At 34.5% G+C, this 26,042-nt stretch overlaps 4 protein-coding genes and 1 long non-coding RNA gene across 61 annotated transcripts; 2 read left to right on the forward strand and 3 right to left on the reverse strand.

The window, feature by feature from the left end:
- Positions 1 to 53: 53 nt before the first annotated feature.
- On the reverse strand, positions 54 to 7,875 carry LOC149623213 (glutamate receptor-like). Of its 3 annotated transcripts, none has more exons than XM_089852374.1 (9): positions 7,042 to 7,875; positions 2,265 to 2,371; positions 2,014 to 2,107; positions 1,774 to 1,938; positions 1,444 to 1,570; positions 1,167 to 1,384; positions 807 to 1,090; positions 427 to 506; positions 54 to 327 (listed from the first exon to the last, which is right to left on the reverse strand). In XM_089852374.1, the coding sequence occupies exons 1-9, from the start codon at positions 7,045 to 7,047 to the stop codon at positions 185 to 187; spliced, it is 1,224 nt and encodes a 407-aa protein (XP_089708500.1). In that variant the 5' UTR covers positions 7,048 to 7,875; the 3' UTR covers positions 54 to 184. The 3 variants fall into 3 exon arrangements, with proteins under 3 accessions (XP_089708500.1, XP_089708499.1, XP_089708498.1); XM_089852373.1 differs by lacking the exon at positions 7,042 to 7,875 and adding exons at positions 3,381 to 3,661; positions 3,758 to 5,673 and having other exon boundaries at positions 54 to 506; XM_089852372.1 differs by lacking the exon at positions 7,042 to 7,875 and adding an exon at positions 3,381 to 5,673 and having other exon boundaries at positions 54 to 506.
- Positions 7,876 to 9,031: 1,156 nt separating this feature from the next.
- LOC149623214 (uncharacterized) lies at positions 9,032 to 13,739 on the forward strand. Of its 50 annotated transcripts, none has more exons than XR_016374700.1 (19): positions 9,032 to 9,048; positions 9,186 to 9,314; positions 9,396 to 9,678; positions 9,779 to 10,192; positions 10,254 to 11,549; positions 11,735 to 11,832; positions 11,906 to 11,987; positions 12,051 to 12,132; positions 12,196 to 12,278; positions 12,342 to 12,423; positions 12,487 to 12,568; positions 12,632 to 12,713; positions 12,777 to 12,858; positions 12,922 to 13,003; positions 13,067 to 13,148; positions 13,212 to 13,293; positions 13,357 to 13,438; positions 13,502 to 13,583; positions 13,647 to 13,735. XR_016374700.1 is itself a non-coding variant. In XM_089852407.1 (18 exons), the coding sequence occupies exons 11-14, from the start codon at positions 12,705 to 12,707 to the stop codon at positions 13,098 to 13,100; spliced, it is 207 nt and encodes a 68-aa protein (XP_089708533.1). In that variant the 5' UTR covers positions 9,186 to 9,314; positions 9,396 to 9,678; positions 9,779 to 10,192; positions 10,254 to 11,549; positions 11,610 to 11,832; positions 11,906 to 11,987; positions 12,051 to 12,132; positions 12,196 to 12,278; positions 12,342 to 12,423; positions 12,487 to 12,568; positions 12,632 to 12,704; the 3' UTR covers positions 13,101 to 13,148; positions 13,212 to 13,293; positions 13,357 to 13,438; positions 13,502 to 13,583; positions 13,647 to 13,726. The 50 variants fall into 50 exon arrangements, 33 of the variants coding, with proteins under 33 accessions (XP_089708535.1, XP_089708529.1, XP_089708537.1 ...); XR_016374702.1 differs by having other exon boundaries at positions 11,932 to 11,987; XR_016374698.1 differs by having other exon boundaries at positions 11,610 to 11,832; positions 11,932 to 11,987; positions 13,647 to 13,734.
- LOC149623215 (uncharacterized) lies at positions 13,705 to 17,631 on the reverse strand. Of its 6 annotated transcripts, XR_016374717.1 has the most exons (10): positions 17,442 to 17,631; positions 17,254 to 17,346; positions 17,038 to 17,172; positions 16,592 to 16,964; positions 16,302 to 16,528; positions 15,431 to 16,226; positions 15,141 to 15,355; positions 14,269 to 14,920; positions 13,978 to 14,048; positions 13,834 to 13,915 (listed from the first exon to the last, which is right to left on the reverse strand). It is a non-coding gene; the product is annotated as an uncharacterized LOC149623215 (long non-coding RNA). The 6 variants fall into 6 exon arrangements; XR_016374714.1 differs by lacking the exons at positions 13,978 to 14,048; positions 17,442 to 17,631 and adding an exon at positions 13,705 to 13,758 and having other exon boundaries at positions 14,124 to 14,920; positions 17,038 to 17,363; XR_016374715.1 differs by lacking the exon at positions 17,442 to 17,631 and having other exon boundaries at positions 14,414 to 14,920; positions 17,038 to 17,363.
- Positions 17,632 to 21,716, forward strand: LOC149623216 (5'-3' exonuclease PLD3-like). The gene is made up of 6 exons (XM_089852370.1): positions 17,632 to 18,023; positions 18,107 to 18,746; positions 18,918 to 19,057; positions 19,203 to 19,362; positions 20,163 to 20,265; positions 21,341 to 21,716. The coding sequence occupies exons 1-6, from the start codon at positions 17,800 to 17,802 to the stop codon at positions 21,511 to 21,513; spliced, it is 1,440 nt and encodes a 479-aa protein (XP_089708496.1). The 5' UTR covers positions 17,632 to 17,799; the 3' UTR covers positions 21,514 to 21,716.
- LOC149623217 (gamma-aminobutyric acid receptor subunit alpha-1-like) lies at positions 21,362 to 25,918 on the reverse strand. The gene is made up of 8 exons (XM_089852371.1): positions 25,165 to 25,918; positions 23,719 to 23,807; positions 23,586 to 23,650; positions 23,077 to 23,303; positions 22,925 to 23,007; positions 22,528 to 22,865; positions 22,313 to 22,471; positions 21,362 to 22,258 (listed from the first exon to the last, which is right to left on the reverse strand). Exons 1-8 carry the CDS (start codon positions 25,212 to 25,214, stop codon positions 21,878 to 21,880), a joined length of 1,392 nt encoding a protein of 463 aa, XP_089708497.1. The 5' UTR covers positions 25,215 to 25,918; the 3' UTR covers positions 21,362 to 21,877.
- Positions 25,919 to 26,042: the final 124 nt, after the last annotated feature.

Here is a 26,042-nt window from a genome sequence, read left to right on the forward strand (position 1 = left end):
TTTTGTCACCCAACTTGTAAATTGTTAAAAAAAACTAATGCTCGTGTAAACGTATACTCACGTCTGTTATGGAAAGGATAGTCCTATGATTGCCTATAAGTCTACTTCAACATGTATGATAATGCTAATTTGACAAGTGATTTTGTAAAACGATGAACATACTCGTGAATGCGATATTAATACATTAATACTGGAACTTCAGTATCACATCTACCCGTCTTCTTCTGCTACATCGATGTTTATTTGAAACGCGTCTCCTACTTGTTGATCTTCGCGTTCTCATGATATCCGCGAAGAACTCGACGATGGACAGCCCAGTCGCGATTGCTAGGAGACAAGAGGATATGATGAAGGCCAATTTCAACTGTTCCATGGTCAAGGCATTCAATTCCAATTGCACAGACAGATCGGTTGACTTTGACTCACGTCGAATGCAAGATTGCACTGGACGAAATATCACTTTCTCATATCGTCTTATCTGATTGGTTTCGGTAAATCGACGAACACTAAACGAAAGAATTATTCTGCATGTTAAATATGAAGAATCATAAACCTACACTATTCTCTTTAAGCATGACTCGAAAGAATATTTGCTAAGAGTCAACTTATTCGTGACGCTAAATTTATCATAGATAATGATTAGTCTAGCTCCTCCCTCAAAACCCGCCTAGATACGTTCAGAAAATGGCTACCCAATGATTCCAATTAGTTTATGAATTTCCGCGATTGGAGTTCGTAACACGTAGTTTATGTAAGTTTATAACAGGGCAAGACCGCGTTGTGGGTACCCAGCTGTCCGAACTTACGTTGCACTGATGTCTGCAACGAGCTTTTCGTTCATAAATCTCGAATAGCCAATAGCGATCTGCATTTCGTTGTAGGATTTTGAAATTGCGAAGGACGATACTCGGCAAGGTCGTAACTTATTAAGTACATCGTAGATTGATGTCTCGGTCATTAGCAAACACTTTCGGCCATTGGAAACCTCCTCCAATAAGCTCAGATTATAATACTCGTCCGATCGGATCTGAGAACCTTCTATCCGCGTGACGCGACGGTAAATTTCTTGATTTCCAATGTTTCTCGATTTCTAAAAAACATTTAAGCCTGTTTAAAACTAGACCCGGAAAATTTTAGGCTCGGTTATATAAACGAAATGTACTTACGTTTAAGAAATCTAGTTCGTTGCTATTAGCTGGTAAAATGGGTTGAATATCGGGAAAACGTAAAATGTCTTCGACTTTTTTGATATACTGAACAACGGGAATGGTGGACAATAAGGCGATCAAATGACCGCCGATAAGGGTCAAGATGAAAAAATTTTGAATTGACCAGACGACGTAAACAACGCGTTCAGTGTGCGAGAATGACGATTTTGGACGACCTGCGCGTTTAAAATAATAATTACTCTTACATCAGCGTAAGTTGCCATGTCGTACGTACCTTTAAGCATTAAACCTTCGATTATTCGCCATATTGTCAAACCTTTCCAACTTCTGCGCGTTGCTTTATGACTAAGACATCCAATGACGTAGACAATTAAGAATGAAGTTACCATCAACAGAAATAACTGAAATGCGTCAAAGTAAATTTATAACCAAATTACACGTACTATGCAAAAGACAAGATTATGGGAGTGTTTAAAAGTTTACAATTTAAGTGAGACTCGCCCTCCAATAAATTTTGACTATACTAATTAAAATACCACTATTTATACATTAAATAAATTTATACTAAGCCGTTTGATAAACTATGGAATGTTTACAAACTTACCTCGAATTCATCGAAGCCAAGTTTGACATTGGACAGTGTTCTCGAAGCATTTTCCGGAATGCCAACTAAAATTACGGAAGATACTCCATCCACAGTTGGTGAATATTGTAGAACAGACCGTCGCCCAATAGTTGGAAGGAAGGGCGTTAATATCATGTCCGACTTCTGTTGTAATGAAAAAACAAAAGGCCAATCCTTGTAGGGATTGCGTTTGAGACTTGTGTGTAAAATTTCAATTACATTTCTGTTCACCAGTCCAATCATTCCATTCCAACGACCAAGAATGGTACTTCGTCTGCCCCAACCGCCTTCCACGGGGCTTACAAACTCATAACTGTGAGTATACCAATATTTCAAATACATGAAGGGTTCAAAACAAAAGTTCATACATAAAAACCAAAAGTATACTTGAGTAAAACTTGCTTGCGCCGTGTAATATGGGAAACCCCCTTTACACTCAGCGTTTTGAGGATATATATTATAGTATTTACCTTAAATTTCGTATTCTTGAAAAGTCGTTGATCATATCGTACATATAACCGCTGTAACCTTTAACGTTACCATTGTCGTCTTTATGAAGGTATGTGTACGGGGCAAACTGAAATGGTAAATGCAAGAAGTAATATCTAGTTTATTAGGGAGAAGGTATAAATTCGCCACATTTCCAGCTTTATCTCCAGTCCAAACGTATGTCCGATCGAGTTCCTTCTCCCTAATAAACTAGATATCACTACTTGGTAAATGTGAAGAATAAACGTACACCCTGTAAAGAGTGCTTCTCAAATGCGCATTCCCTAATGAGCGCATTTTTGAAGAAGTGAGGCGTAGTTACGTGAAATAAGACAGTGTGAACTAAAAGTTCTTGAGATATTTACTCCTCCGTTTCTTAACTCTAACTGGGCTATATGGTGCCAGTAGTTAGGAACTTCAAGATTATCAGTCTGTTGAAGCTATAGCGATTGAAATGCACTCACAAATGACTGAGAATGTACTTATCTGCGCACTATCTATTCTGCTAATTGCGTTGATTGACTGGTTGAGTTAGCTAAACCAGAAATTGACTTCTCTTTTGGGTTTTAATCGCAGGGACTAAACTTCAAATCTTTACGTGGATTTTTCATCGAAATCAAGGGTTTTATTGTATTACTTCCGGTGAAACCCGGGGACTATTCTTTAAAAACCAATCGTAAAAACTTACCGTTATTATTGCAATTCGAATATGAGGATAAGCGTTATTCCGCATAACTACTGTCTTCGAGTAACTTAATGATTTATGGCCGAAGACGTTTAAGGAAGGCGGGTTCCACTTATGAATAATTAATGGTGTCAAAAAGCGATCAAAAGACCGCGTTACACCTTTTCCAATACATGACCTTCTTGAACTACTCTATATTCTCAACGCGTTCCCTTTTTAAGACAGATCAGGGTTTCTACAATATCTTACAATCGCGTTCAAACTATATCAGTAATCCATTAAATTTAATATGGCTTGACTTCTGATTCAAGCAATAATGGACCAGGTTTAATTTCACGCGTTTTAGCATAAGTTTATAAGATACATTCCATAAGTATGACACTACCTCTACTTCGTAACGCTAGAGACTTACTTAGATATAGTTCGAGAACGACAAGCGAGAACTGAGAACACAACCACTAGCGGTGCTTCTAGGCGCGAAAGAAATAAGCCGAGGAAGTGTCCCCTCCCCTGAAATTAATGGAGTGGTCTATTTTCTTGAGCAATTTCGATTTCCTTCAGTTTTCAGTAATGTGAAAAAAGCCTGGTTTTGAACCAATTTCAAAATTCTGTAACCTTTGCTCCATTGTTGCATTATTTTTAGTTGATGATCCAGGTAGTGTAGCAATCCTGAACTAAACTTCAATAACTTTTCTGGAGAAATATAAGTTAAGTTTTCTGTTTCGTGAGAAAACCAACAGCTGAAGTTCCAAAATATAGAAATTACTTTGCGAAATGTTAAAAGGATACATAGGTTTCAGACTAGGAGGATTCGTACCAATTACACCAGGAGGCTAAGTCCTTAAAGAACTGCATTTATACACAACCCTTGGCGAAACTTTTTCAAACCCACAAAGGACCAGAAATTAGAAATTATTGAGCTTAGATTTTCACATATGAAATTGTATAGAATATGTTCTCGTAAAAACTTATCCGTGTCAAATAATTAAGGCGAACAAATAAAATACAAAATGAGCTTTTAGCATTTTAAATTTTTAATTTTTCAGGGTGGAACGGATAAGAAGAACACTTATTTAGTACAGGCAAAGGCAGGGCGTTGCGCGCAATATAATAATAATAATAGTAATAAATTTCGTTTCGTCCGACGTTTATGAATTCCACCATTACGATGCAAATTTATTATTTTTATTAAAAAGAAAAAAAAATACTCTTATTTTCAAAATTCCCGTTAAACTTGTCTCTAACGCGAAGGCCTAAATCATCAACTTCTTATAGGGTTTTACGGTCAACTAACAATATTTCCAAATATATACTCCACGGGGATTCCACGATATTCGAAAGGGAATGCGCGGCGGCACCTTTAAGGTCTGGGCGCAGGCACGGTGGCTTTTCCCAGCAGGCTCGCTAAACTTCAAGGATGCCGACTTAACAGTGCAGATACTACATACCAACGGGTTGGGAACCCCCTTCTGGAGGGTTTTCCCCAAGAATGCGGAAAAATGGTACCGGAAATGAACGGCACAATGGAAGCCGACTATTTTGGGAATGCGGAAAGATTACCACTTCCTTTTTAGCTCCATCCACAATTATATCGTGACTGACTTATAATTTAACGCCCAGACCGAACCGCTTTACTTAGGAAGTTGAAGTCTTTTAAGGATTGGGACAATATTTTCTAACTTAAATTACACATTTTCCCCGACATTTATTCTAAATACAACTATTTTTCAATATAGTCCCTGAATTTAAGATAACTTGAGTTAAATTCCCTAGAATTATATTGTTAAAACGCGTTTCATTGGTAACTTTGGGTGAATCTACTTTTTCGTATAAGATTTGGCATTTATATGGATGAGCGCTCATAAAGTAAAATTTATTGTATACTAGCTTTCATGGGTAGTGTTTTCTAAAGAATAATGGCGTTAAAATCGACCAATCTTCCTTTTAGTTTCAATTAAAGTCCCTAATAAAGTTGCAAAACGAATATCAATTTAACATATTTAAGCGTTCATATCATTCAGATTCCCTTTGTATTGCTTAATAAAAAAAAACATTCCAACAACTATGACCCCACTCGATCCGAGCTAGCCGACGCTGCTGCGCTGCTCGCGCTATAGAAGCCCCTTCACGCGCAGGGGCATCGTCGGCGTTTTTGTACCGCACGACCCTACCGAAATGCTGGGAGGATTTCGTTTCAACTCAGTCTCACCTCTTTCCTCCAAGGTTTTGAATTAGCGGAAACAAACGCGTTACCCATTCCATCTCGCAAAAAATATGACTTTCACGCCTTTTTGGCCTATTGACGCTATTAGGTCTATTTTTCCGTTGTGGGCCCCCTTGCGGTCGATTAAATTTAATACAGCTCGCAAGAAATGCCTTATAGAAATTTTATTCTTTCTCGAACGTCCGAACTGGTAAGTACAAGCTTTCTTTGCAACAATATTTTATAATCGTAATTAGGGTAATATTTGTATTTAATTTGAATTTAAACAGTGATTTGGTAGACTTAATTAGTTAATTAGTTGATAAAATACGGAATTCTTAAGGTTTTATTTGTATTTATTACGGGAAAGGTTCTATCGTATTTGGGCAATTTTTGAATTTAATTAGTATTTAAACCATGATTTAGGTTAAACTTAATTAGTTTATTAGTTGATAAAATACGGAATTCCTAGGGTTTTATTTGTATTAATTATGGGAAGGATTGTATCGTAATTGTAGTGGCAAGTGGTGAATTTTTCGCCTAATTTAAGGTTAGCCTTTTGGCCCATTGTATCGCGATTAGCGCGTATTGGCTTCATTCTTGCCTGGCGGCTCGCCATTTTTACCGTGGCAATCCGGTTCGACCACGTGATTTAGGCTTAGCGTTGGCTTTTGTTTTCCAATTAGCATTCCTACCAAATCATTTGAGACTGAATTGAACTAGCTTCGACGTAACAAAAGGGGGGGGTGTAGGCAACCCTCAGCATCGGGACGTACAAGGGGGCTTGATTCATTGGCGTCTCTTCGCACTCTAAAAATCCCTTAGCACAGGCGCTAAAAAGCGAGATGAAAGGTAAATTTTTACCCCCATGTTTTTCCCTCTTAGTTCCGTCGAAGAGGCTCAACTGTTCCATCTTCAATAAGAGTTTATTCTTGTCTATTAGTTGAGTCGGTCTAGTGATATGTCCGCGTCTTAATCCGATTGTTGCCGCCTAGCTAGGATTGTCTCGTCGGTTGTGTTCTGTATATGAACTTTGTCGCTAAGTAGGGTAGTGAGGAGGATCGGTTGCAGTATGTTGGGTGTTAGATATGCTTTTTTTTTCTAATTTTTCTTCCTAGCCTAAACCTCTCCATCCAGTTTAGTTCTTAATTAGCTTTGTCAAATGCAGTTGTTTTCTACAATTCCATCTTTTCTCGATAATATTTAGCGCAAATTCAACTGTCAACTTATTAGATCTGTCCTGTTGATCACCGGTTAGTTTACGGGGAGGGTTATTCTTTAATTTTGGTCTTATAGTTTATAGTTTGTGTAGTTAGGTACGGCGCGAGTACCTTCTAGAGGATTGATATTGGCGGTATTTTTCAGCCACTTTTATACATACGATGGCCTTTTAGTTTCATCTGGGTTGTAGAAGATTTAAAGCAATTTTTTGTTGGTTATTTATAAATACTACTCAGAACAGGCAAAAAAATTACATTGATAATCAATGTCAATTTTTTTGCCTGTTTTTTTATTATGTCGAGCTATAGGGCTATAAAAATGTCAAGTGGTCATTCAAGTCAAACCCACAAGTTTAAAAATGTATAATGTATGCGCATGTGGGGTAAATAGGGACAGTGACAAGTGGTCTAAAAAGTACAATAATTTCAATTCCCCACGTTTATTAATTTCGTTCACTCAAATTTCAACGTGGAAATAGGCAAGAATCATTTTTTACAAGTTTATCGGAGGGATTTTACTTTATCTAGCTAACCCAACCAACACTGGTTTCTGACTAATTAGACCACGGGGTGTTAGAAAATAATAGTGAAAAAATTCTAAACTCGCTGCAAGTTGGTCAAAGGTTTTTGAAAATTGCATGTATACTTACCGCCATTAAGACCGCTGCGCGCCTAAACGCATTCTACCCAGCTCAATCTTGAAAAATTACTGGGGGTTAAGGTGTATTTTTAAGTTCATTTAATATTAATAATAGATTAATGGAGTTAATTCAAGTTATTTTCGTATTATTTTAGGGTTAAAAGAAAATATCGCCTTTCTACACATACCTTGAACGGCCTTTATTTAAATTTTAAATATGAAAGGGAAAATTAGCATTTAATTAGTCTTAAAAACGAGGAGTACTGTGCCGCCATTTTTAGAGGCGGGATTAGTTGAACCAATCCCACGCGCGTTCAGTAATAGAGCTTTCAGTTGGAGGGGGAGCTGAGTCTCTTGACATCATTTACGCTGCCATATTGGTGGGTTTAAAGCGGGAATGAAGCTGAGACCACCCAATATGGCTACCAGAACAGCGGTAAGACTTGGGAGGGTGTGACGTACAACTATCCCATCTGAAAGCTCTCTATGAATGGTAATTAATTTTAAATAAGAGATTAGTTTTTATTTTTGACATGCTTTTATTTTTAGAAAAAGGCCGTTATTTTAAGGGATAATGTTATGTTCCCTGATTTTTTTTTTTTTTTTTTTTCATTTAGTTTAGAGTTGTTTTCAAGGATTTAAGTTTATTATGGAAATCAGGTATTTCTTCTAATCTCCAAGCATTGGAAGGACTAACTTCCAGCCAATGTGCTTGAAAGGAATTCTATTCGGGTAGAAATTTAGAGAAATGCTAGAGTCGCGAAGAAAAGGCAAACTAGATTCGGCTTTGAATGATATATTTGTCGTTTTTTTCGACTAAGTGTTCATTTTACTTTCCCTTTTATTTCAGTAATAATGGCCTCCGAACTTGAAGAGAAATGTAAGTAAAACTAGCTTTCTTGTTACACGATTCATTTAAAAGTCAAAACCTATTTTCTATTTCGAAAAACAGATCCACTTTTCCAAAAGCCTGAGTTTGAACGTAAACTTACTTAACGTTAACTAAACGCTTCTTTATCGTTATATAAAGATTATGGCCGCGAAATCGTTGAAAGGAGGACTAAAGGGCATAAAAGTGGAGACGTGTATTACCACACACCCAGTGGTGAAATGCTCGTGAGTTCTTGCTTAAACTGTAATTTAAAGGCCGAGTTCCAGCGAAAATGATTCTAGCTAACTGAGCATAGAAACAAACAATGGAGCGACCTCTCGGATTTTGCGAGCGAAAGTTGTGAGAGTTCTAGCTGAATAAAAGCCGTGCAGGGCGGCCTCTAGCTAACTGAAGAAAAACAATTGAAAGCGGTTTAAATTTTTCCTTGCAAATATTTGAATTCCTCTGTAGGAAACTCTCTTTTGTTTATCTTCAATTCGCTAGAACTGCACGGCTTTCAGTCAGATAAAACCTCTCAAATTTAGCCACAGCAGGGAAACTAAAGTCTGCGCGGTCGCTCCGTTGTTAGTCTCGATGCTTGCTTTTCAGTTCGGAACCCTTTCCGCCGGAACTAATCCCTTAAAGGCAGAGTTCCAGCAAAATGGGTAAACTGATGGTAAATAATAGAATGTTGGAGGGATGCAAAAATTCGAAACGACCAAAAAATTACTGGCCGATCTCCAGTTCTCTAGAAGAGCGAATTTTGTTCGAAAATGGACACGTTCGGGCCCCATTGTTAGTCTCGATTAGGAGTGTGGAGGTGTTTTCACCTCTATCCTCCTAGGTCTCGATGTTCGTTACTCAGTTTGCTTACGTTTTGTAACTCGGCCTTGAAGTCATTTTACCTCGTCAATAAAAGAGGGATTAAGTTTTGCTTTTTATTATAGCGGTCTATGACGGATGTTGCAAGACACCGTAAGTTTATATTTAAAGCTGGGATTTAATCGAAATTTCTAATAATTGATTTTGCAGTTGAAGAAGTCAACAATGGACTAGAAAAAGCAAAATTTTTGCTTTTCGCCGTTTAAGATTTCAAATCACCCATTCGAGTGGTGCCGCCCGGCGGGCACCCCGCGTAGAGAAGCGGTAGGTGTTAATTAAATTGGTTCGAACTTAAGTAGCTGGCGTTCGTTATTCAGTTTGCTCGCGTTTTGGAACTCGGCCTTGAATAGTAGTTTTACCTCGTCAATAAACGAGGGAATAAGTTTTGGTTTTTATTGTAGCGTTCGATGCGCCAAGTTGAAGAACACCTTAAGTTTATATTTAAAGCTGAGATTTAATCGAAACCTTCTTGGAAGTTTGGAACACTCTGCTTCTACAATGCCGGAAACATCAATAACTTCCAGACCAATGTAAGGAAACTAACCAAGAATTTGGGTAGTTTTAATTTTGGGAAAATTGAAAATTTGTTGTTTTTGTTGTTAATTTTTCAGGGAATTTGAAACAACTCCTCAACCAGAGAATTTGGAATCTTCAAGAGATTCAATTTGTATGGAAGTGACGTTGTTAATTTCGAGCTGCGAACAACAACTCGAGATGTGGGCTGATCTAAAACTATTATGTGTTTATTTTCATAATAGTCGGTTAGATCAAAGAGAATATATCAGATCAGAGGGAATGTACTGAAGTTGTGGCCGCTACCCGTCATTTGGGTCTAAATCTTGATAGTAGCGTGGAATCTTCCAGTCAAAGATCGCGCATGGATATTCAACCTGAGTAAATGATTTAATTGATTCAATTCTTTCTAATTTCAATTAAAGACTTAATAGGCTAGTTATTTAAATCTAAAACTATTAAGTGTTTATTTTCATAATAGGCGGTTAGATGTTAGAGCCTCTCAAGGTGGAATTGCAGCAGCTCAGGCCTTGGTTTTACATCTCGTAGCCTCGTAGGCGTTGGTTTTACCAATCAGTCCGTTTGCTCGAAGAAGAATCTGGTTACGATTGTGAGGCTGAAAGTGAAACGGAAACGGAACCGGAAGTTGAAAATGTCAAATTCTCGAGTATGAAAACTCTAATCTTCAAAATAGAGTGACATTACTCGAAAGCATGAATCTATATAACTAGTTATATAGATTCATGTCAATTACGCAAAGTAAAGGTATTTAAAAGTAATTGATGGAGATAAAGACGTACGGTGCAATGATAAGGTGGGTGCGTCATCCTCGTCAAAAAAATGACGTCATTTCAAAGCTTACTAAATGAAATGGAGGAAATTCCCTCGGAAAAAAGTACTTATTTTAATTTTTAAATCAGCTAATGGTTTTTTAAACCAAAACTTATATATTATAGGATGATTCTGTTAAGGTAACGGAAAAGGTCGCCTATCTATTGTTGAAACTGAGATGGTTGGCCTGAAATATAAAGCCCGTAAAAACCAAAACGAGATTGAAGCATTGAAACGACAATTAACGGACAGTGGAAGAAATATGAAGAGATTGCGTCATCAACTTCGGGAAAAAGATGGCTAGTTATAAAATTTCCAAAAAAAAAAAGAGTTCCACCAAATTATTTCATTTTCTCATAATTTTAATGTATTTTTGTGTTAATATTCTTGAATTTGCAATTTTACCAACTTGTACCAAAAGATTTTCAAACTTTTAGCTTCTGTAGTTTTCGGCCCATTATTTATTTACGCTAACCAGAACAAAAGGCAAAATAAAGCCTATTTTTAAATAAACAAAAGTTAGAAAACACATGTCAGTATCCCTTTATTGTTAGAGGGTTCCAATCCCTTTAATATGATTTAGGGGTCATCCATAAATTATCTTTAAATTCCAAGGAAGGGTACTCTAAAGATTTTATGAAACCAATCGTAAGTGTAGCAAAGGGGGTCGAATATTCCTGGAGAAGTTTGACGTAATTTATGAACGGACCCTTTTGTGTGTATGCAATGTTTATTATAGTTTTTAACATCATAAAGTATACATGGATGGTATATTATATCAATTTTTAAGTGAATTTTATAAGGGTATATATTATCAGTTATCTTTGAATCATTTTAAATCATTTTTCTTTTGCATAAAAATTTTACATATTGTTGAAACTGAGATGGTTAACCCGTAATTTCCGTAAAACCAAAACGAGATTGAAACAACAATTAACGGACAGTAAAAGAAATATGGAGAGATTACGTCATCAACTTCGGGAAAAGGATGGCTAAATATAAAATTTCCAAAAAAAAAGTTCCACCAAATTATTTAATTTTCTCATAATTTTGATATATTTTTATTGTGTTTCTATAAATATTTCGTAATATTCTTGAAATTGTCGAAATTGTACCAACTTCTAACTTCTGCAGTTTTCGGAAGGGTAGCAGAAGCTTGCACTTTGCAGTGTTACAAAAATAGGGTCCATCGGACCATCGGACCATCGTTTCGTTTACATTAGGTCGACGGGAGGTACTAATTTGCAGGACTTTTTTTTTTGCAAACTTTTTTTACAAACTTGCAGAACCTTCGAGTACCGTACCCCTCGAAAAGTTTGCAATTTCATACCCTAATTTGCAGGACCTTTTTTATAAACTTGCAGAACTTTTTGTTTGCAATTCTACACCCTAATTTGCAGGATCTTTTTTCATCAACAAAGGTAAATAAGTTTGTTATCTTTAATTTTTTTTAATTAAACAATAAAACAATGAAAATATAGGCCTTTAACAACGGAAGTTACTGAAATATTTCATTAGAATACATCTTGGAAGATTATTTTGAAACTCTTAAATGTTTGCTTTGAGTTATCAGACTAAATATTTTTGATTGACCCTTAACCCATAGTCGTGGTCTGCTACTAATAAAGTTATGGTCTTCTACTGTTGATGCTTGAGGATTTTAAATTAAAGACTGTTAGGATACTTTCCTTTGTATTAACTTGGGTGAGTGTATGTTCTGATCAGTTCATAAAATTAAATAAGAATTAATCCTAACCATGATTTAATTTTTTGGTAGTTTTTTATGCCGAAAACCTCTCGCAGAACCTTGAATATTTTTTACAAACTTTTAAAATAACCGGTTTTTTTCATCGGAAACGGTACGGATTAGTTCATAAAATTAAATAAGAATTAATTCTAACCATCATTTAATTTTTTGGCAGTTTTTTATGCCGAAAACCTCTTGCAGAACCTTGAATATTTTTTGCAAACTTTTTAAAAAACCGGTTTTTTTACGTGAAAACGGTACGGATCAGTTCATTAAATTAAATAAGAATTAATTCTAACCATCATTTAATTTTTTGGCAGTTTTTTATGCCGAAAACCTCTTGCAGAACCTTGAATATTTTTTGCAAACTTTTAGAAAAACCGGTTTTTTTTCAAATGAAACGGTACTAATCAGTTCATTAAATTAAATAAGAATTAATTATAACCATCATTTAATTTTTTGGCAGTTTTTTATGCCGAAAAACTCTTGCAGAACCTTGAATATTTTTTGCAAACTTTTAGAAAAACCGGTTTTTTTACATGAAAACGGTACGGATCAGTTCATTAAATTAAATAAGAATTAATTCTAACCATCATTTAATTTTTTGGCAGTTTTTTATGCCGAAAAACTCTTGCAGAACCTTGAATATTTTTTGCAAACTTTTAGAAAAACCGGTTTTTTTCAAATGAAACGGTACTAATCAGTTCATTAAATTAAATAAGAATTAATTATAACCATCATTTAATTTTTTGGCAGTTTTTTATGCCGAAAAACTCTTGCAGAACCTTGAATATTTTTTGCAAACTTTTAGAAAAACCGGTTTTTTTACATGAAAACGGTACGGATCAGTTCATTAAATTAAATAAGAATTAATTCTAACCATCATTTAATTTTTTGGCAGTTTTTTATGCCGAAAAACTCTTGCAGAACCTTGAATATTTTTTGCAAACTTTTAGAAAAACCGGTTTTTTTACGTGAAAACGGTACGGATCAGTTCATTAAATTAAATAAGAATTAATTCTAACCATCATTTAATTTTTTGGCAGTTTTTTATGCCGAAAACCTCTTGCAGAACCTTGAATATTTTTTGCAAACTTTTAGAAAAACCGGTTTTTTTCAAATGAAACGGTACTAATCAGTTCATTAAATTAAATAAGAATTAATTATAACCATCATTTAATTTTTTGGCAGTTTTTTATGCCGAAAAACTCTTGCAGAACCTTGAATATTTTTTGCAAACTTTTAGAAAAACCGGTTTTTTTACATGAAAACGGTACGGATCAGTTCATTAAATTAAATAAGAATTAATTATAACCATCATTTAATTTTTTGGCAGTTTTTTATGCCGAAAAACTCTTGCAGAACCTTGAATATTTTTTGCAAACTTTTAGAAAAACCGGTTTTTTTACATGAAAACGGTACGGATCAGTTCATTAAATTAAATAAGAATTAATTCTAACCATCATTTAATTTTTTGGCAGTTTTTTATGCCGAAAACCTCTTGCAGAACCTTGAATATTTTTTGCAAACTTTTTAAAAAACCGGTTTTTTTACGTGAAAACGGTACGGATCAGTTCATAAAATTAAATAAGAATTAATTCTAACCATCATTTAATTTTTTGGCAGTTTTTTATGCCGAAAACCTCTTGCAGAACCTTGAATATTTTTTGCAAACTTTTTAAAAAACCGGTTTTTTTACGTGAAAACGGTACGGATCAGTTCATTAAATTAAATAAGAATTAATTATAACCATCATTTAATTTTTTGGCAGTTTTTTATGCCGAAAACCTCTTGCAGAACCTTGAATATTTTTTGCAAACTTTTAGAAAAACCGGTTTTTTAAAAAGTTTGCAAAAAATATTCAAGGTTCTGCAAGAGGTTTTCTGCGTAAAAAACCACCAAAAAATTAAATCATGGTTAGAATTAATTCTTATTTAATTTTATGAACCAATCCCTACCGTTTTCATGTAAAAAAACCGGTTTTTTAAAAAGTTTGCAAAAAATATTCAAGGTTCTGCAAGAGGTTTTCGGCTTAAAAAACTACGAAAAAAATAAAAAATGGTTATAATTAATTCTTATTTATATTATGAACCAATCCGTACCGTTTCCATTGAAAAAAAACCGGTTTTTTAAAAAGTTTGCAAAAAATATTCAAGGTTCTGCAAGAGGTTTTCTGCGTAAAAAACCACCAAAAAATTAAATCATGGTTATAATTAATTCTTATTTAATTTTATGAACCAATCCGTACCGTTTTCATGTAAAAAAACCGATTTTTTAAAAAGTTTGCAAAAAATATTCAAGGTTCTGCAAGAGGTTTTCGGCTTAAAAAACCACCAAAAAATTAAATCATGGTTAAAATTAATTCTTATTTAATTTTATGAACCAATCCGTACCGTTTTCATGTAAAAAAACCGGTTTTTTAAAAAGTTTGCAAAAAATATTCAAGGTTCTGCAAGAGGTTTTCTGCGTAAAAAACCACCAAAAAATTAAATCATGGTTATAATTAATTCTTATTTAATTTTATGAACCAATCCGTACCGTTTTCATGTAAAAAAACCGGTTTTTTAAAAAGTTTGCAAAAAATATTCAAGGTTCTGCAAGAGGTTTTCGGCTTAAAAAACTACGAAAAAAATAAAAAATGGTTATAATTAATTCTTATTTAATTTTATGAACCAATCCGTACCGTTTCCATTGAAAAAAAACCGGTTTTTTAAAAAGTTTGCAAAAAATATTCAAGGTTCTGCAAGAGGTTTTCTGCGTAAAAAACCACCAAAAAATTAAATCATGGTTAGAATTAATTCTTATTTAATTTTATGAACCAATCCGTACCGTTTTCATGTAAAAAAACCGGTTTTTTAAAAAGTTTGCAAAAAATATTCAAGGTTCTGCAAGAGGTTTTCGGCTTAAAAAACTACGAAAAAAATAAAAAATGGTTATAATTAATTCTTATTTAATTTTATGAACCAATCCGTACCGTTTCCATTGAAAAAAACCGGTTTTTTTAAAAAGTTTGCAAAAAATATTCAAGGTTCTGCAAGAGGTTTTCTGCGTAAAAAACCACCAAAAAATTAAATCATGGTTAGAATTAATTCTTATTTAATTTTATGAACCAATCCGTACCGTTTTCATGTAAAAAAACCGATTTTTTAAAAAGTTTGCAAAAAATATTCAAGGTTCTGCAAGAGGTTTTCGGCTTAAAAAACCACCAAAAAATTAAATCATGGTTAAAATTAATTCTTATTTAATTTTATGAACCAATCCGTACCGTTTTCATGTAAAAAAACCGGTTTTTTAAAAAGTTTGCAAAAAATATTCAAGGTTCTGCAAGAGGTTTTCTGCGTAAAAAACCACCAAAAAATTAAATCATGGTTAGAATTAATTCTTATTTAATTTTATGAACCAATCCCTACCGTTTTCATGTAAAAAAACCGGTTTTTTAAAAAGTTTGCAAAAAATATTCAAGGTTCTGCAAGAGGTTTTCTGCGTAAAAAACCACCAAAAAATTAAATCATGGTTAGAATTAATTCTTATTTAATTTTATGAACCAATCCCTACCGTTTTCATGTAAAAAAACCGGTTTTTTAAAAAGTTTGCAAAAAATATTCAAGGTTCTGCAAGAGGTTTTCGGCTTAAAAAACTACGAAAAAAATAAAAAATGGTTATAATTAATTCTTATTTAATTTTATGAACCAATCCGTACCGTTTCCATTGAAAAAAACCGGTTTTTTAAAAAGTTTGCAAAAAATATTCAAGGTTCTGCAAGAGGTTTTCGGCTTAAAAAACTACGAAAAAAATAAAAAATGGTTATAATTAATTCTTATTTAATTTTATGAACCAATCCGTACCGTTTCCATTGAAAAAAAACCGGTTTTTTAAAAAGTTTGCAAAAAATATTCAAGGTTCTGCAAGAGGTTTTCTGCGTAAAAAACCACCAAAAAATTAAATCATGGTTAGAATTAATTCTTATTTAATTTTATGAACCAATCCGTACCGTTTTCATGTAAAAAAACCGGTTTTTTAAAAAGTTTGCAAAAAATATTCAAGGTTCTGCAAGAGGTTTTCTGCGTAAAAAACCACCAAAAAATTAAATTATGGTTAGAATTAATTCTTATTTAATTTTATGAACCAATCCGTACCGTTTTCATGTAAAAAAACCGGTTTTTTAAAAAGTTTGCAAAAAATATTCAAGGTTCTGCAAGAGGTTTTCTGCGTAAAAAACCACCAAAAAATTAAATCATGGTTAGAATTAATTCTTATTTAATTTTATGAACCAATCCCTACCGTTTTCATGTAAAAAAACCGGTTTTTTAAAAAGTTTGCAAAAAATATTCAAGGTTCTGCAAGAGGTTTTCTGCGTAAAAAACCACCAAAAAATTAAATCATGGTTAGAATTAATTCTTATTTAATTTTATGAACCAATCCCTACCGTTTTCATGTAAAAAAACCGGTTTTTTAAAAAGTTTGCAAAAAATATTCAAGGTTCTGCAAGAGGTTTTCGGCTTAAAAAACTACGAAAAAAATAAAAAATGGTTATAATTAATTCTTATTTAATTTTATGAACCAATCCGTACCGTTTCCATTGAAAAAAACCGGTTTTTTAAAAAGTTTGCAAAAAATATTCAAGGTTCTGCAAGAGGTTTTCGGCTTAAAAAACTACGAAAAAAATAAAAAATGGTTATAATTAATTCTTATTTAATTTTATGAACCAATCCGTACCGTTTCCATTGAAAAAAAACCGGTTTTTTAAAAAGTTTGCAAAAAATATTCAAGGTTCTGCAAGAGGTTTTCTGCGTAAAAAACCACCAAAAAATTAAATCATGGTTAGAATTAATTCTTATTTAATTTTATGAACCAATCCGTACCGTTTTCATGTAAAAAAACCGGTTTTTTAAAAAGTTTGCAAAAAATATTCAAGGTTCTGCAAGAGGTTTTCTGCGTAAAAAACCACCAAAAAATTAAATTATGGTTAGAATTAATTCTTATTTAATTTTATGAACCAATCCGTACCGTTTTCATGTAAAAAAACCGGTTTTTTAAAAAGTTTGCAAAAAATATTCAAGGTTCTGCAAGAGGTTTTCTGCGTAAAAAACTACCAAAAAAATAAATAATGGTAAGTAATAATTGTTAATAAATTTCATAAACAAGTCAGAACATACACTCACCCAAGTTGGTTCAAACGAAAGTATCCTAACACTCTTTAATTTAAATATATATTGTAGGAATGCTCTTCACCTCAGAGATCCTTATAAAAATATGTTAATTCATTACGTTGAACAGTGTCAAATACGCCATTAACCCTTATTATTTGTATTTAACTCGTCAGTAAGAAACCATAATTATATAGTATCGATAGCTTAAATTTAACTTTAGTAGCATACCACGACTATGGGTTAAGGGTCAACCTTTAATATTTAGTCACAAAACTCATAGCAAACATTTAAGAGTTTCAAATTAATCATTCAAGATGTATTCTGATGAAATATTTCGGTAACTTACGTTGTTAAAGGCTTATATTTTCATTGTTTTATTTTTAATTAAAAAAATTAAAGATAACTAACTTAATTACCTTTTTAGATGACGTAAAAAAGATCCTGCAAATTAGGGTGTAGAATTGCAAACAAAAAGTTCTGCAAGTTTGTAAGAAAGCTCCTGTAAATTAGGGTATGAAATTGCAAACTTTTCGAGGGGTACGGTACACGAAGGTTCTGCAAGTTTGTAAAAAAAGTTTGCAAAAAAAAAGTCCTGCAAATTAGTACCTCCCAGGTCGACTCGTGAGTGAGTCGAGAACCGGTGGAGGTTGGGACATTGTTGATTTTTTAATTGTTTGTTTTATTGTATTCTTATTTAAATTAACTTGAATCAAGTTTATTATTAATCTTATTTAAGTCGTAATAAACCGGTGTGAACTTTATTTAATCGTAATTATGTCGATACGCGTTGTAAAAGCCGATTCCACGAGTCGTGATCATAACAACAAAGAGCCATGTTTTGTGAAGCACCATCGGTTAATATATTTTTTCCTCTTCACGATCTTCTTAATAACTGTCGTGATCGCTTGTTTCTTTATGTTTGGAGCCAAGTATCGCGAACCCTATGAAGAAAATTTATGGCGTTTTTGGCCAGGATGTACACCAGTAACGACTTGCGAGTCTGTCTCTTTGTCTTTCCGATAACCCAAACCAAAGTAAGTAAAATTTAACCAAAAAATCGTTTATTACTTTATTTCTTTAGGATCGAAATAGTCGAGAGCATACCCGAGAATTTAACGTACCCTGAAGGGTCCATTTCGTTAAATTCAACATACAGTGGTTGGCTTCAATTGATTAAAAATGCTGAAGAAGAAATAGACATTGCCGCGTTCTATTGGTCTCTTTTAGGCTCTGATGTAGTAAATGATACTTCGGATTACCAAGGGGAAAATATTTTCCAAGCTTTATTAGAGGCTGGTACCACTAGAGGCGTTACTATAAGAATTGCTCAAAATAAACCCTCCGAATCTTACCCGGATAAAGATACCCAAATGTTAGTTGATAAAGGTGCTGCTGAAGTTCGTAATTTAGACTTTGAGGGTTTACTCGGAGATGGGGTTTTACATACTAAAATGATAATCGTTGATGGGAAAAGCTTTTACGTTGGTAGTTCTAATATGGATTGGCGCGCTTTGACGCAAATTAAGGAGTTAGGGGTTGTAGTTACTGATTGTCCTACTTTAGGATATGACGCGCTCAAACTCTTTGAGGTTTATTGGGAAATGGGCAAAAAAGGTGCTAGGGTTCCGAAAGAGTGGCCTGATGTACTTAAAACTCAATACAACAAGGAAAGCCCCTTGAATATACTCTTGAATGGTAAATGGGCCAACGTCTATTTATCGGTGAGCGTCATTAAAAAACAAAACAGAAAGGCTTGGGAATTCCTTATCAAAGAAGTGTAGGCCTAGTAACTTAAAAAGCGACTGTTCTCCCTTTGATAAGGCTTTGCTTAGTCTATTTAAAGAAGTATATTTGATTTGTCAATAATATTTGACCTAAATTGAACATTTTAGAGTTCCCCTCCCCCATTTTGTCCCGAAGGACGCACCGGTGACATTGACAGTATTAAGGATGTCATTCAAAAAGCGGAGAAATTTGTTGACATTGCTGTGATGGATTATTTTCCAATAAGTCTTTACGAAGACAAAACTAGGTACAAAACTGACATTTGCCCTTTAAAATTCCTTCTGTTGAAAGTACTTGAATTCCTTTGTGAAAGTAACCAATTCCGAGTTTGCTAACGATGTAAACCAGTCTCGTACCTGTTCTGACCTATTTTATTAACATTAAAAACGCAGCTTTTGGCCGGTGATTGATGACGAACTTAAAAGAGCCGCGATTGAACGTAAAATTCACGTCAGATTATTAGCCGGTTATTGGAATCATACTAGACCCGATATGCTTAATTATTTGCGAGTCTTGTCTTCTGTCAGTGACGAGAAAATTAAAATCGAGACGGTTGTAGTGTTTAATTTAGGGTTGTAAATTTTCCGGAAAAATAAAACGCGGAAAATTTTCCGGAAACTTTTCCGGAAAATTTTCCTCTTAGCGGAAAATTTTCCGCTAATCGGAAAAATATAAAACTAGCAATTATGTGAGCTTTGAGTCAGTTTATCTAACTTTTAAAGATTTAAAACATTCTCCAGTTATTTTGCCATCTTTAGTAGATCTATTAAAGTACCACCAAATATTAGTGGTTGATTTTCCCATAATTTGTGACTTAAAACAGGGTTAACAAACTTAATAACATTAACAACATAACACCTCGTTTCCCTTACAATGACGCAGACGATCACTATCCTTTATGCCTGATAATTTTAGTTTCACTTGGGTCTCTTAACGGTTAGGTCTCGACTCTCTAACGCCTTATACCGTCATAAGAGCAAACAGTAACCCTATGCATGCAAGCGATAGCAAATGAGTGAGCTTTTCCTATAGAAAATAGGGGTCACTAGACTCTGTGCCCTTGGACAATTTTTTACCCCTCCGAATTCACCTAAAACCAAATAATGAATGTTTTGAAAAGAAAGGCAATTGAAAAGTTTTAAAGTTTTAACTTTTTAATTGAAAAACAGGTAGCGGAAAAATACGGAAAATTTTCCGGAAAAATATAGCTCGGTCATTTTCCGGAAAATTTTCCGAGCGGAAAATTTTCCGCGGAAAATTTTCCGACTTACAACCCTAGTTTAATTTAATTTAATTGAATCGAGTTTTGTTTCAGCTTCGTTAGCTAATTTTTAATATATTTTTTTGCGTAGAAATTGTTCAAAGTTCCAACGTACACTGAATCTCAGTCTAAAATACCCTTCGCTAGGGTAGCTCATAATAAATATATGGTAACTGACAAACACGCGTATATTGGTGAGATTCATCCTTCGGATCTTTGCGTTAATCGGATGATATTATTAGCAGAAGTGGATCATATTACAGCTCCCTAGAAGTACTGGACGATATAACATCGCCGTGCATCAGCATTGTCTCCTAGCACTGAAGAGAAAAGGGTATATGCGAAACGCAGCGGCGAATTTGTGAACTAAACCAGAGGAATGATTTTGGCGCGAAAGAAATTTTTAATAAGCGGGGCAAGCAAACGGAAGTAAGCGGTAGCCAATGAGGAAAGGGTTTGAGAGAGAAGAGCGCGGAAGGAAACAAGTTGTTCCATACAAAGTGTTGGGTTGTGAATATTATAGTAGAAGTCCACTTTATTTTTCCGATTTTAAAAAATAATTGGCGGTCTATAGGTATTTTTTAAACGCTAGTGTTGAAAAGGAAATTAATATGAATTCAAATGATCGAAATAGCCTTCATCATGCTAGAATATTTTTAATGTATCCCTAGTACAGCACTGAGCTAAGCTTCCACCGAATTAAAGGCTTTTAGCGGGGATAGTTGGACCGATTTATTACTAACATTGAAATTTGTTTTCCTTTTTTAAGTGTGACAAATTTTCTCAATGCTTTAACGTTTTCCGTTTGCGAAAGATGCTGGTCAATATTTTTCAGTTTTGCAAAACGTTTTAGTCGCTTACGGTTAAGTGCTTTTAATATCACATAGATCGTATTCAGATGTCTCTTTAATTTGGGCATGCAATGATTGCAATTACTTAAATTGATCCTAGGCGTTTTCCTAATTAGCTAAGAAACACAATCCATTCTAAATCAAAGTTATAACGCGATATCAAGCTTCACACTAATCACGACACTGACGGCGGTCTGACAGCCATTACCATCAACCGGAACTTCCGTAGGTTAACGTAACTCCAGATCCGGGTTAGTGGGAAAACTATACTTGTAAAACTGAGCTATAGATGGCGGGCTTGGATGTCTTGGAAGAAAACGCTGTTTACAAAAGCATAACCTACGTCCAGTACTTATAGGGAGCTGTAATATGATTCACTTATGTTATTAGTTTTAACATTTTTTCTTAAATAAAACAGGAACTTCCAATTGGTCCAAAGATTATTTTACCAACACAGGAGGTGTCGCGCTTATTTTAGCCAACGCTCGCGATATCAGTTCCGATCCTACCAGTGAAGTTGCTATTTTAAAGCGAGTTTTTGATCGAGATTGGCATTCTGAATATGCCAAAAATTTAACCGATTTTGTTTAATTTTAATATATTTTTCTTTATTTTTAATTATTTTTTAAGTTTAATTACTTTTAATTCGTGCCATTTAAATAAATAATTTCGTTTTGAAATTGTATAACTAGTGATTATACATTTTTGTCTTTTACGTTTTTTTATTATAATATTGTATTATTTCAATAAGATTATTTTTAAAATTACGAATAAAAATTGTTCAAAGAAACGAATGTGTTAAAAGCGCATCATTGAAGTATATTCGTATTAATTACGGCACTTACAACCAAACCATCAGTAGAGGGGATTGTAACGTTATGTATGGTCTAGATCTTCGCGTACGCGTTGACACGAGTGCCATTAAAAATTGAAATCCTTCAATTTCTGTTCAATATCAACGCGATTTAAAGTCAACATCCTCCAAATTCGTAATCTGTGACGCGTAATATGACCAATAAACAACTCCAAACACAATTAAAACTAAAGGGAACAATATTCTCGATACCATATCGAAAGAATTCGTTTTATGGGAGGTTACCACAGCCGGTGGTTTCGCTGTTTGAACCTTCCAGCCACTGGGCAACTCAATTAAATGGTTGTTGACATTCATAACTACTAACAGGGTCCAACCTTGGGCGTTTGACTTATTACAGCAATCCTTGCATAGAATAGGTTCGGGTTGAGCTGGGGTTGTAGGTTGGGAAGGGTTTTGATCGGGTTTTTGAGCTTCGTTGATTGACCAGGCGGGACTCGGTACCACACGACTCGTAGCTCCCTATAAAGTTCAAAAGTTAATTGTTTTTCGTCGACTGCGGATTTCGTCATGTACCTGGATTTCCTGTCTTCGACTAAGGGTGTACGCCAATGTGAACTCTATTAGGGAACTGAAAACCATTAGTAGACACCCAAACAACCATACGTCCATGGCGGTCATGTAATCAACAGGGGGTAGGAGAGATCTGGCATGGACTATCTCAGTTGCCAGAGTCTGAAACAGGCCATCTTTTAAAAAATATAATTCTTTAAAGTTGAAGGGTTTCTTACGAGTAAAGCCGTGACCCCTAAGGTCACACGTCCAGGAACCGCCGAGGGCTCGATCCAAAATGAAACCCAAGATAAACAAACGACTAACGATGAAGGGATGTAAGTGTTGATGATACTAGCGGTTAAATGTCGCGCGAATTTAAACTTCAGAGTTAATTGGCTCGTGTTACCAATTTTACGAACACTAACACCCGACTCAACTTTCGGTGGTCCCATCGCGAATTGTAAGGGTTGCGCCCCCTTGTAAACCTCGCAAATTTTATAATCTTGGACGTATGGCGGACTTTCATCATCCGCGCGAAACCAGTTGAGCGTCGCGACGTCCACCTTGCTGTATACTAAAAATAAAGTTTCTATGGTTTATTGTATTTATAGTACAAATGTTATTAGTTCTTACTCATTGAAATATAAACGGAACACCTTTGAGTATCCATTGGATAGTTATGAAAATGCATTTGACAGCTGATTTTTAGTCGAAACCTAAATTGAATATTAAGAAGTTCGTATAAGTTCTTGTTGAACTGACGTTTTTGTTCTCGTTGGTCTCACCGACTATAGCGTAGAAAATATCCACCATCGACCAGCGTGATGACGGTGTTGGGTACCGTCGTATCAAACAGAAGAGAGTCTTTGGAATTGGGAAAAATTATATCTGGTTTCCAGATACACCTGGCTACGGATTTTGGTACATTTATGGGTTTATCCGTTTTAACTCCGTCTAATTTCAACGTTGGATCTTTCCAAATATCATATATTGACGTTTGTAACCCAAATTCCTTTGTAGAAAATTATGCTAGTTACAAACCGCGAGTTTTAATTCAAAGGGACTAGCAACCAACAACAATAAGCCTCTTCGATGCACAAAAAGGGGTTAGGCAACCCTCAGTATCGGAACCATCTCCGCCCACTCTCTGGACACAAACCGTCTAGAGCGCAGGCGCCGAAAAGCGAGATGGAAGGCATTGTTTTAATCCCGCGTTTTCCCTCTTCGAAGAGGCTTATTCGTGCCCACGATTGCCAGACTCTTTAATTTAAGAATATCTGCAAAGGAAACCGACCATTCTATCCTCGCTTACGTCAAATAAATCAATCACGTTTATACTTAAATAAACTTTAATTGGTTCTATAAATATAAATATTAAAAAATAATTATTTTATTGTGGAAAAAAACAAATAGTACGATGTAGGTACCATTTCTTTGTAGAGTGTAATTATCGTCGCCGTAACAACTTTGCGGTTTATGAATTGACCAATCAAATGGCTCCGAGTTCTGTACCGACCTATTGATTATATTTGATATTAGAACCATACCAATGTTTTCTATAATATGACAGAAAGATTAAATATTGTTGACCCAAGCAAGCCAAGTGTATCGCGGCGTTTTCTGTTTTCCTCCATTTGTCATAACTTTTAATTAAATAAAAAGTGCTTCAAAAAACGTGTCCTTTCTCGTTGATTAAAGTATAACGTGCCCCAACTATAACTTACGTAAAGCATTTTTCAGGTCACGCTACCCTATATTATGGCCTATGTTTATTTAAGGTCTATTAAGATTATATTTGAGCATTTATGTACCTTTAACTTTAAACTAAGCAATTTCACGACAGAAAACTTTCTCAAGAGTTTTTCAAAACTATAATTTAGGAGATTTTAACGAAAATAACAACCCAAACCCTTTATATGTTAATAGAAAAAAACATCATAAAATATTCAGTATTTGTTATCGTGTCGAGAGAAAGCGGAGAAATTTAAAAATGGACATTAATGTACGCGTATTATGACGTCTTGAGTGGACAACAGGTGGTAAATTATCTCAGAAAATGGGGAGGAGATTTCTCTAGTCCATTAACTATTCACGACAAATGTTAAAAGTCCTATAATTGGATCACGGAGGGTGTTCAAATCAGGCGAAAAATATTGACCCGTGGAAGATACCGCAATCTTCTTCGGTTTAACGAAAACATAACGCGGCAAACACAAACTTGACACGCGTAGAAACATTTTTGATTACAGTTTTTTTCTCACTTCAAGATATGGGTTTTAAATCAAGTTTTATGGTTCGACCGATAAAGCTAAGCGTTTCATTTGAAAGTTTTTGATTAGTTTGCTTAGTATACCCATATATGGGTAATGTGGTTTGGCACGCATCGACGTAGAAACGTCATTAAATTATAATTGAGGCGCTTATAGTCCGTTACTACTAACGCCTCTGTTCCCCCAACTATTTTCCTCGAAGAATAACACGAGTCTGAATTAGAATTAAACATTTATAGGTAAACATGTCGATTATGGATGCCTAAAACCGCCCGGTTTAACCGAAAACCGGTTTTTTCAGGTTTGTTAATTCTTCGGTTTTAATCGGTTTTACTTCTAAACGGTTTTTGATCAATTTCTTACAAATTCCATTAAAATCTATATGAGAGCCAATTTTGATTAGTTTTGAGTGACTTGAGGAATTTGTTTTTACAAAACACTGATTAAAACGTAATTTGGAACATGTCAATTGACTTTTCAAGACAGGTAGAGCTATCCCTGCCTACGAAACAGTACTTCAATAAACACGCAAAATTACCCCAAAGCACGATAGCATGTCAATAAACAAGAAACACTTCGTAAAACAGGATTTTCAACACATACCTTATACCAAAATTGAAGATAGTAGCGCAAATTGCCACTAAATATATCATGACAGGTCAATGAAATCGCGCCAAATAGTACTCAAATTAACCCGCTCTTTAACGCTGACGCAACGCATCTAGTTCTTAGGCGCTCAAATTTGAAAATGATTGTGAAACCTTCGGACGCTGACGTTTTGGCAGGCAGCCGGACAAGATCGATTGCAATAGTGGTCACTCCCGAGTCCGGTAATATCTCAATCTGACAGCGAAGTAAGCCGAAAGAGTTAAATTTACTTCGGTACCAAATTACTGAGCGTTAGAAGAAAATAAAATCTTGTAGACCTTCGTGCGAAAGTAAAATGTCTCGAACAACAATAATTCATTAAAATCTGTAACCCGCAAATGTTTTCCGCGAAAATACGGTTATTGTTACGGGTATATAAATTGAATATTGGATGCGAATTTATGTATATTTTAGCTGGAATATATGGCGTGTTGTAAAGGGGTTATTTCGTAACATAAATAGGTCATCTCGTGCGAAGTACATATTAGAATTCGAAAACATCTATTGTATAATTTAAAAAATGTATTTTTGCGTTGAAAATCGTTAAAAACGTATACTTCCCGCATACCATCATTTTGTAATTTTTAGCGGGAAAGATAGCTTGCAGGGGTTTGAATCTAATGTATTTTCCCATAGCCCCTGTAGAAATGTTTACCACGCAATACATCTTTGTCCAAGGAAAAGCCTACTTACAGAACATGACCTTTATTTATTTATTTAGCTTCCTCGGAATGAACCCTTCTCCAAATTATAATACACATTTTTAATTGGTTTAATTTATTCTAAGTTTAGGATTAGGCCTATTTTTAAGAAGAAAAATAAAAAATAAAAAT

Source organism: Phalangium opilio, unplaced genomic scaffold (assembly GCF_054372755.1).
Source record: "Phalangium opilio isolate 3A_F unplaced genomic scaffold, DU_Popi_V2 ptg000113l_1, whole genome shotgun sequence".
Lineage (NCBI taxonomy): Eukaryota > Metazoa > Arthropoda > Arachnida > Opiliones > Phalangiidae > Phalangium > Phalangium opilio.